Genomic DNA, 11015 nt, shown 5'->3' on the forward strand with positions numbered 1-11015 from the left:
TGTGTACTCAGACCAGTAATATTTGGGGTCACAAGATTTTGCCATGGATATTTTGTGGGTCAGAAGATAAAAGTTTGGGAACTGCTGCTTTAGGGGACCTAAATATTACAGTTAGTGCTTTAGGGTTAGTGCAATTAATTTTTAGATTAGTGCTGCCCACCGCTGGTTGTGTCAGGTTGTGTTCCCTCTTTTTTTTTTGTAAACAACAGCTAAAAGGTAGAAATGTTCATTCACATTTTACTTCCTGTTTAATCAAGCCCCCTCCTTGGCACAAAGAGAGAGCTTTTAAAATGCCTCCTACTAAATTAAAAGACTCCTCAATATGAAATGTGACCTGATGTGAGCCATGACAGATGAAAGCAAACAGTCTGACCATGAGCGCTCCCTGAATAGGCTCGCCGCAGCTTTGCAAACGAGTCAGCCCATTCCAAAAAAAAAAAAGAAAAGAAAAAAAGAGTATTCCTGCAGCTCTTCTTCTCTTTTGTGTACATTAATAAGATCAAAGTGAATAAAAGCTGACACGGAAGATGAGTATTATTAAACAAGCTCTTTATTCATCTGGCGGTGGCGTTTTCATTTGATCTTCAGCGAGGCACTCGGTGGGCTGCGTGTGAGCTTTAATGCATGTGAAACAGTGGGAAGTTAATGAAGACTGACGCTCCTGTTTTCGGCGTCTTTGTTACCCGTCCTGACTGCGGCTTTTACCGTAATCACCACAATAATGGCTTTAATAACCAGATGTGCTGCATAGGCATGACCGCGATCAGGCAGGTGCAAAATGACACTGTGCTCAATTTATAACAAAGGGAGCAAAGCAGGAGAATCAGATGAATATGCTTATTTATCACAGGCCGTGCACAACATCAGTCATTACAGCAGCTAATTTGCCATCTGTATTCACCAAGACAAACCAGTGAGGGTTGTTGTTTTTTTTTTTTTCCTCCTCTACTGCTGAGGATGCTGCCAGAACAATTCTGTCTTTACCCCTGACTAAACTGTCATGTATGCTCTGTGTCTGCAGGGGGACAATGGAGGGATGACAACCAAGTCTGATGTGACCCACCGGGTCTCCCGAGAGGAGGATGGACTGAAGCTGACCTGTGAGGCTTTTAACAACGGCACACGGGCCTCCAAAATCCAAACTGATAAAATTAGCGTGTTTTGTAAGTAAGCAGTCATACACTTTTGTCTTTCACAAACCAAAAATAAAGCCGAGGCACGTGTATTTTTTTTTCTATTTTATTACAAAGTGGCTGAGCTCAAGATATTTCAAGTTTTATCTCATTTTCTGCTTTCTGGTTTATTTCAATTATCTGACAATCCAGAAATAAAAGAGCAGACCAAAAAGGATTTTACCACTCTGTTTCCTGGTGGAGCTGATTACTAATGTTTCCTTGTTGATAGGAGATTCAACTTTTAGCTAGAACTTTTCTGTGTGGAGTTTGCATGTTCTCCCCAAACAGATGTTTTTTTTTTATGTACACCAGTTTCTATCTTTCAGACCACTTTATTGGGTCAAGTCAATGGATGGATGGATGGATGGATGGATGGATGGATGGATGGATGGATGGATGTTTCCTCTTCTTATAACATTGCTGTTATTTCCAATTTTTTTCAAATATTTATATAATTTCAGGTCAGCAGAAGGACCATTCCTGTTAAAATGTTTTTTCCCCTCCTGTTATGTTGTAAAAATATTTTGTGTTCGTTAACTGAAATCATGACGAAACCACATAAATATTGAATAGATTAAAATGTGAAGAGAAATGGAACCATACAACCCAGATCTGGTTACGAGCGAAGCTTTTATTGCTTACGCTGAAGCCATCTGAGCAGCGCTGCCTGAAACCGGAMGTTCYGGTCTTTAAATACAGGGATCTTCAGTGCCTGSTACGCCCACTACAGGCCTACGGCTGAATCGCAGGCAACTCGTACAGAAAATGCTCTTTCCTAATAAATTTATAACGGTTTTTCTATGTGTTGTCATGATGTTTTGGGCATGTACCTAAAACTATTTTAATCAGGACATTACAATAGTCAAACAATAGATTATAAAAGTCAAGCCTTTGTAGTGTCCAAGAGTGGGGGCCTCTTCTCAGGAACGCACACATTTGTTATGCCTCTCTTAGTTCTCCAGCTTCAGAGCTCGGTGCATTATACCATTTTAGGAAAAGGAATGCTTAAGGTACACCGTGACAAAATTTATGATGCCTCTGTTGAACTACACTGTGCAANTACGCCCACTACAGGCCTACGGCTGAATCGCAGGCAACTCGTACAGAAAATGCTCTTTCCTAATAAATTTATAACGGTTTTTCTATGTGTTGTCATGATGTTTTGGGCATGTACCTAAAACTATTTTAATCAGGACATTACAATAGTCAAACAATAGATTATAAAAGTCAAGCCTTTGTAGTGTCCAAGAGTGGGGGCCTCTTCTCAGGAACGCACACATTTGTTATGCCTCTCTTAGTTCTCCAGCTTCAGAGCTCGGTGCATTATACCATTTTAGGAAAAGGAATGCTTAAGGTACACCGTGACAAAATTTATGATGCCTCTGTTGAACTACACTGTGCAAYCTATAAAGAGGYTTGTACGCCCCTACCCTTTGCCTTCGTTCTTCATCTTTCTTACTTGGTGAATCATTTGGCTCGGAGGCCATAATTTGGTTTTTGGCTGTAATCTCCTGGACTGCAAAATAAAGATTCTTGCTGTTCAACCAGCCTGTTTCAGAGTTTCTCTCTTCACTGAGCAGCAGCAGTTCCGCAGAACTAGAAGACGTGGTTATTACACCTCACCTTAAAAAGGAAACAAAGACAAATGATGTGGTGCTTTAAATCTGAATCTAACTAATAAATTMCTTCAAACTCCCCCTGGTCACATGACACTAAATCATGTGACCAAACTAAGGATTTTTTTTAATAATAACTGTATGTTCGCATTAAGGCACAATGTGTATGTATTTATACTAAGCAGCATGCATCACAAAGTGGAAATATCTAACAGTCATGTAAAAAATGTGCCTTTTACATTTTTATTTTGTAACTAATGTTTCCTGAAGGACTAGAAAAAGCCCCACACAGATCTCAGCTTTAGGATTTGCTGATGCTTGATCATTTTGTTTTGCCTGAAGAATAAGACTATGCAAAGACTTCAATCTAAATACCACATTTTAAATCTTCTGGTTGTTTTAAACAATATTTCAGTGACTTTACCTCTGTATAAATGCTCTTTTGATTTGATTAGTTGTGTGATCTTTTCAGGCAGTGTGCACACGTTGAGSTCATGACAGATGTTGACCATAAGTTTTGCTCACGGGACATTTTTTTTTAGAAGCTCAGTTGTAACTTCACACACAGCTGTCACACATCTCCAGGGTTAGTTAGGAATGAACCAACMGATAGAAAAGATCAGGATTTGAACAGAAAACAGCTACATCAAGAGAGGTTGTCTGAGCAGAGCAGTTTTATTCGGACAGTAAGAATAAATTAAATGATAGAATTTTTTTCAAAGCAGTGAACAAAAAGGAGCACAGAATTTAGACCTGTAGATTACATGAATTACAAACTACAAATACACTCAAGTCATCATGTTTTGACTTTACAAACTGAAAGTGCATTCAGCTTAATCAGGATTTTAACACATCTAATATCTAACAGTCAGAATGGTGCCAAAACCAAAGTGGATTGCTGCAACAGAGCAGCTCATGCCAACAGTTTTTTTTTTAAACTTTTACTCTGTTGTCAGTTTTGCAACTTGGAACTTTTAAATGTCTGATCTTTAGTTATTTTAAGATTTCAGTCTACGTTTGTCTCGGTCCCATTCATTTCAGTCTTTGGCTCGTCAATTCAGTCAGATTTGAGCTAACGATTTTTGCTCCAAAATCAAAGATTACTGAAAAGTTGTAACTTTTTTTCTTGGCCTGATAGTTGACTAACTGTCATGAGAAGAATACACTAAATACAGTGATAATTAGAGAAATTAAAATTATTTCACATTTAAAGTATTACCTTTGGGATCAGGAAAAATGTTAAAGGGGCGATAATATGTGTTTCACAGGCATATATTTAAATACTATACCATAATAAAGTATCTATGTCACCTTTAGCTGTTATTAAAATGCGGTTTTATGTTTAAACAGAAAATAAACWTATCTTCTCATCACTTCCTCTTCTAGACGCCTTGAAATTGGCCTCTGTCTCTTTAAGAACCACCTTCTGCTTCCATTCCGTAGGGGRGTGGTTGTGTGTGCGCTGTGATGCAGTTTACTTGGCATCTGAAAATACATTTCCACAAAGGTATTTTGAATCTGAAAAGAGCTTCACTGAGTGAGAAGTAGTGTTGAGAGCTCAGCAGACAGTTAAGTTTCACTTTCACTTTGCTCTGTTACTGCGAGAGCCTGCAGGAGTCATCGACGGGGTGTGTGGGGAGGTGGGTGGGGAGGTGTGCTCTGTGATGAGAAAGTTCGGCTTAAAGACACGTCCCAGGGGCGTTTCTGGTACCAAAAGGCGTTTCTGGTCCCCACCTGTCGTTTTGCTCCTCAGCATGGCTKCCTAAAAACGCTGCAGGATTTCTCAARCATGCATGAATGAGTCAAAGCAAGGTTTTGGGCATGTTTTTTATGAGAGTATAACATTATAACATGATATAAAACGCAAAAAAGTTGATTTTACACGATATTACCCCTTTAAAAGACCAGATTTGACCTGCAGGCCTTGACTTTGACTTGTGATCTAAACAACCTTTTTGAAGTCAAATTAATCAAAGAATTTTAAAAAAGAAAAACTATATTTAATCTTTTTTTAAAAACAGACCCACCTCAAAACGTCTGGCTTGATTCACCACCTGAAGACACGCCCCTTCAGTCGGGAACCACGGTCACCCTTGTTTGTCACTCAACTGGAGGGAACCCCGTTGCAACACTGACATGGTTCAAAGTGAGAGTTTTGATTTGTTTTGTCTGTGTTGTAACATCTGTCAGACACACACAAACACACACTGATTGACGTTTCAGAATCAGAAGGAGATGAAAAACGCTCAGCCGCAGACAAAATCTCACATGGCCGTGGCTCGCACCCTCAGCCTGGTCCTGAGCGCCAGTGATAACCTGGCTACCTACCGCTGCGACGCCACAAACAAGGCTGAGAAGACCATCTCTGCACACACAAAGCTCCTGGTTCACTGTGAGTAACACTGCAGCTCCAGAACATAAATACCACTTGACCTTTATTCCTCACATCCAGCTGAGAGATGCATATTAATGATAAAATTAGGTAAATTGATAAGATATAAATCTAGATTCTGTGATATTTAACTCTGGGGCTTTTATGATGATTTATAACACAAACTGAAGGTGGATTCCTCTCGTTTAACCCTTCTCCAGTTACGGCAGTGAGCATGAAGATTAMAACCAAACAGGAAGTGGTTCGTCGTGGTGAGATTCTGACGCTGGAGTGCCTGTCAGGGAGCAGCAACCCGAAGGCCGAAGTCTCCTGGAGCGTGGGCTCATTGAGGTTTGGCTTCACGGCGAGCTCAGAGGCTTTCATGTACAACGTTTGCCTTTCATGCCAAAGTTTTAAACAGTGGTCAGGTATGATTAGAGTACGTGATGTAAGTTACACTGTAAAAAATAACTTGTAAGATTTACTTGAGAAAATCCTGTAAACGATTTGCACTAACGTTTAAGTAATGTAAATGCTACAAATTCATGTAATATTTACTCATCATTTTCTACTAAAAGTTATTAAGAATAGAGTTAAAGATATGTGAATAAATCAGGTAAATTTTACTTAATTTGCTCAATTAAATCTTGTAACATATACTTGTCAAAAATGTTTAATCTAAGCGCAAACAACTGATGTGCCAGTCGCGCACCGACAGACGCGGTTCTGAAAAAGCATTTTAAAATACCTCCAAAATACTGTATGTCTGTCACTTTGGAGAAAGTAAATCTCAGTAAAATAAAAATAATATAATCTATGTTTGAATAAAGCTCGTTATATATTGAGACAAATTAAACTTCAATTAATGCATAATTTAAGTTGCTTTGTAGTTTGAGATCTTCATATTAATATACAACAGCATTRATAGCTAATTTATTTTAATTTAAACAATTTCAATCATTAGTCTACATTATTACATTTAAAATTTTAATTCAAACAGAATGGCCTCTTGTTAACGTAATTATGGAGTGTGATTTATTTTCGACTCAAAAGATCTTCAAATTGATGAAATGTAAAGTTATTAGGGAGGAAAACCCGTCTGGATAACAGCAGACTGACTGCACGTAAAATATACGACAGGTCTGAACCACACGTGAAATTTGTTCGTATCTGAAAAAAATTGAAGAATATGAGAAAATTGGTGAATGCCACAAATTCTCCTAAATCACTCGTACGCACAACTTAAGAACAAATCTGTTCATACGAATGGTTCTTGTATGAGGCCCATTGTGTTTAAAAAATAGTCACTWGTGACTAGTGTAMTATCAAAAAAGCATCAGTGTAACAAAAATATAAAAACAACAATGTCAACAACACAAAAAAAATACTTTTCATTGCTTATGTCTGCTCGTGGAAAAATAAAGTCATTAGTGCAAATAAAGTGCGAAAAAAGTACTGATGTCATCATGCTAGTGTCGATTTGATACCGATGATCATCTTGGYATCGATACTGTCGATATTTAGTTCGATACACTTCACRTCAAAATACAATAATTTTWWAGCAACAGTACAACAAATTACCATTTCTTATCTGGCAACCCTGCCTGGCACGAAAACCACAGCAGATCCATGTAACTGTGATTTTTTTTTAAATTGCCCCAGTAAACATTGGAAAAACCGTTAACATTTGAGAAAGGTTTCAGAGTTTAGGTGACAAAACTGCATTCAACATGCATATTTGTGACCAAGAAATTTGTTTCCCAGATTCCCGGGCGTTGAGCAGCAGCCCCAGAAGGACGTGTTTGGTGGTGTTTCCATTCGCAGCACTCTGTCTTTGAATCTGAGTTCACAGCATCACAACCAGAAGGTTATCTGTCAGGCGTACAGCCCCGTGTTGGCCAGGGGGGCCAACACCTTCTACCACCTGAACGTCCTTTGTGAGGAACCGACTTGCTACTTTCTCTGCTCCCTTTGAATTTTTTTCTTTGTCTCCATTCTTATTTATGTATGACCACATAATGGTGTTTGCATAATTTTTGGAAATGATGAATACGATCGCTAATGGCTCAGAGAAAATTCACTTTACCAGGATAGTTTTGCTGATTTTTTTATTTACTTATTTATTTTGGTTATTTTTATTTTTTGTACTTTTCTGGTTTGTTTGTTTACAGTGAACCTTTGTTGTGACTTGTGTGTCTGCTGAGCTCTGCGGCAGTGTGTCCTAATTGTGCATTTGCTTTGCTGCGTGGCCATGTTTGCCTTTGATGCCGTTTTCACAGGCAGCAGCCAGCCTCTGCTTCAAAGCCTTGGCGCCGTGTATGAGCATGAAGGAATGTCACTCTGTGTTTGTGCAGATCTGCATTTGGACAACAGTACTCTCAGCCATCATTTAAAGGCCTGTCCCTCTCCCCTCCCACGCTGCCTCCATCCCTCCCCCCCATTGCCTATGTGCTTGAAGTTGGTTAGATCTGATTTATTGGTGGGATGTTGACTTTCTACTGGTTTGACTCTCATTAGCGTCTCTTTGTGCTTTCATGCTCAGCTTGTTCTGTGGCTTTTTTTCCCTCCCTTCTTTGCTGTCACTCCTTTGGACCTGATTTTTGTCTCCACGTCTCCTATCGTTGCCGTATTTCCTGTCAGATCCGCCAGAGTTCAGTCCTGACCAGCCCACGGAGATCCTGGTGTTGGAAGACGACGTGGCGACCATCCCGCTGCTGGTCTCAGCTAACCCCGAGGAGATGTCCTGCACTTGGCAGCACCGCAGGGAACGGCTGGTCAAAGGTGATCGAGGGTGGGGGGGGGGGGGGGGGGGCTGTGTGATGGCTCTATAAACTAGCYCCCTAGTCAAGCTGAGCCAGCAAAAAATGAAGCACTCAGCTCTGCCATTCAGGGTCTGAATAAAACATAGCAGGTTAGCGAGCATGGGACCCTGCCAAATGTGATTCTCATTACAGCTGTAATATATGCAGTCTAAATGAGGATTGCTGTCTCCCCGAATACAACACAACGGCTTTAAACCTGTCTTCTTCCTGCAGGTCGGTGTCGTCAGGGCTTAGCTGCACCCACACCCTCTTCCTGTTAACTTCGCTACATCCATTATAGGCAGCCTACACTATAATTTTTATATATTTTTTAATGACGAAACACACCTCTTATGTTTTGGGTGCTGTGACACAGAAAACGACTCTCACACAAGACAATTGTTGGCTTGATGTGGGAATACAGCCAGGCCAATCAATAAGGCAGGATTCAATGTCACTTAGAGACCAGTGGCCAGAGGACATGCTGTTGATGAGCATGTAATGAATACTTAATTTACTATTAAGGTGCATGTGTGTGTGTTTTTTTAATGTTTTTGTGTAGGGGAGAGTCTGCGCCACCACTGGTCCGATGACCACTCTCTGGAGATCCGAAACGTGACGAGGAAAGACGCCGGAGTATACACGGTGGAGTGTGAAAATGAAGAAGGCGCCAGCCGAACCTCCATCACTCTGAACGTTCACTGTGAGACCCCGCTCGCACAGAATCCACGAGCACTATTCGTCTTCTCAAGAGTTACTGTTGAGAGCCAGCAAGTAGTTTATGAGGTTTAATAAAAGTACATCAGAGTAATTAGAGCAGTGGAGATATTGGCAGTAGAAGAAAAAATATATACGCAACATAAAAAGGAAGGAGAGTGGAAACATTATTTTTTCACAATCAGTGTGTCTGGATCTATGTGTTGGGGTGTTGTTTTGGTCGTCTTTTGTGTTTATTGTCTGTGTTTACTGATCTTTGTGTTTAGTTCTGATCGTCTTTGTTTCTTGCCCCCAGTTCATTTTTTCAGTACTTTTTCTTACTTTCTGCCACCTACTACTTATTACCATCTAGTTAACCATCTTCAGTCTTCTCATCAGCCTCAGTCCATTTAGTCTCCCAGTCTGCAGGTCCTGTCTTCTTCGGCTCCTCGAGTGTCATTCGTTTCTATCGTTTTGATGCCACAACAGATTTTTCCTTTAGGTTTTTTATTATTTATTTATTTATTTTTTATTACTTTTTTGTAGGTCTGCATTTTCAGTTCCAAAGCCTCCAACAAACCTGTCACGATTCCTGGTGGATAAGAAATATTGATCTTTTTGAGGCGTGTCAGAGTCACAAAGCTACCAAAAGTTAGCTGCTTTATTTACATTTTTATATCCAGACTATTTAAAAAATGATAGTTGAGACAGTTTGTGGTGAGATTACTTGCTGTAAGTAGCTTTTTGAACAACCTCAGTTTGGAGTTTACTGTAATTCCAATCAGACTGACTTGCTAATGGCTAATCTGAGTGTAGTCAAGAYCAAAGTGAAAACCGTACAAACCAATGCATACACAGAGAAAATATGCAAACTCTACTCATAAAGTTCTCAGGCCGGAATTCGATCCAGCAACTTTCTTGGGAAGCAACAGCTCTACCGACAGAGCTTCGACATGTAAAAGATAAATAAACAAATTAGCAGAAGCTAACACTGCCAGCTTATCGCTAACCGCTAAGACAAATGTCAGTCAGTGTGGGACTTCATTTCCTTTGAACTGACTGGTGAGACTGACAAAACCTGTTAGTGAATTTGAAGTTGGCAAATCCCAATTTAGCCCTCCTACTCATCACAGTTTGATTAGAGACTGAGAGTTTCTGCTCTACAAAAAAAAACTGACAATACAAACTCAAACTTTTACTTATTTCACCTCTTCTGACTTTCAAATTGAAGTTCTGGAAAAAAATTAAATTCTTATTGCTGTGATTTATTCTAAAACCTTGGGCTCCTGACAGCCTAATTATGAATTTGTCTGTAGCTGCGTGGACTTACCGGCTCGTCCACACCAGACCTTCATTAGGCCTCCATGTGAGGACCATCCACTTCCTCTGCAGCCTCGGGCCCAGCCTCCAGCTTCAGGCCCTCTGCCTCAATAGTGATGATTTAATAATGTGAGTGCTGGAAATGTAGGTCTGCCTGATTCACCAAAGCCCATGGTACACGCCTAATGGATTCTGCCATCCTGCACTGACTGGGCCTGACAGTTGTAGATATTCATTATGTATGTAGGATTGTAGTAGCTTTTATGTGTGGCAGTGTAGCCCATTTAACAATGTCGCTCTTTGTTAGGAGACCAACATGAGTAGATCCTACCAACCCAGGGGTCTGTGTCTTGCCACTGTTTCTTGCCACTGTTCTTCAAGAGTGAACATAAGTTCAGACAAGTAGGCACTAATGGCCTTACTGTTGCATGTACATGGTACCCACGGGAAGTATAAAAAGCTTGTGAGGCTAACAAAGACGAGGTAAAGCCACCTGGGCTGTGAAAAGAGAATAACCGATGGATAGATGGATAAAAAGAGGCAATAAAAGAGGGCAAACTGGTCACTTAATATTCCAAATGGGAATGTGTTCTCATTAGAGGGATTCAGAGGTCATGTGACCAGATTTTAATGTAGTCGCAAGATTGGTTTTTGCTCCAGCGTAAAAGGAAGTTAATAGTATCAAATCTGAAGCACGGCCAGTTTACACTGCGGTTATGAACACTGTCGAAGGCAAACAAGTGCTGGAGTAATTACAACAATGCAACAAGGCTTTTTAATAGACTCTTTATCTCTCTAGCTGATGTCAGGTCTCCCTCGACCTTGTCCATTTTTCTTTCGCTCAGATCCTCCCAGCGTCAGAGCAGAGAAAGACCCCGTGTTTGTCGACCTGGGGAGAACGGCAGACCTGATATGTGTGGCAGACGCCAACCCCATTATATCTGACATGTTCTTTTGGAAATGGCTGGTGAGTGGTGCAGACACACACACACACACACACACACACACACACACACACACACACACACACACACAC

At 40.3% G+C, this 11015-nt stretch overlaps 1 protein-coding gene across 1 annotated transcript in view; it reads left to right on the plus strand.

The window, feature by feature from the left end:
- Positions 1-11015, plus strand: part of nphs1 (NPHS1 adhesion molecule, nephrin) — an 81412-nt gene that overhangs the window by 49175 nt on the left and 21222 nt on the right. Inside the window, exons 10-17 of the mRNA XM_014008699.1 lie at positions 1022-1163; positions 4813-4937; positions 5015-5183; positions 5384-5513; positions 6927-7099; positions 7803-7943; positions 8526-8666; positions 10825-10946. Coding sequence (XP_013864153.1) covers positions 1022-1163; positions 4813-4937; positions 5015-5183; positions 5384-5513; positions 6927-7099; positions 7803-7943; positions 8526-8666; positions 10825-10946 — 1143 coding nt within the window. The remainder of the gene's footprint in view (positions 1-1021; positions 1164-4812; positions 4938-5014; positions 5184-5383; positions 5514-6926; positions 7100-7802; positions 7944-8525; positions 8667-10824; positions 10947-11015) is intronic.

This window comes from Austrofundulus limnaeus, unplaced genomic scaffold, assembly GCF_001266775.1.
Source record: "Austrofundulus limnaeus strain Quisiro unplaced genomic scaffold, Austrofundulus_limnaeus-1.0 Scaffold52, whole genome shotgun sequence".
In the NCBI taxonomy this organism is placed as follows: domain Eukaryota; kingdom Metazoa; phylum Chordata; class Actinopteri; order Cyprinodontiformes; family Rivulidae; genus Austrofundulus; species Austrofundulus limnaeus.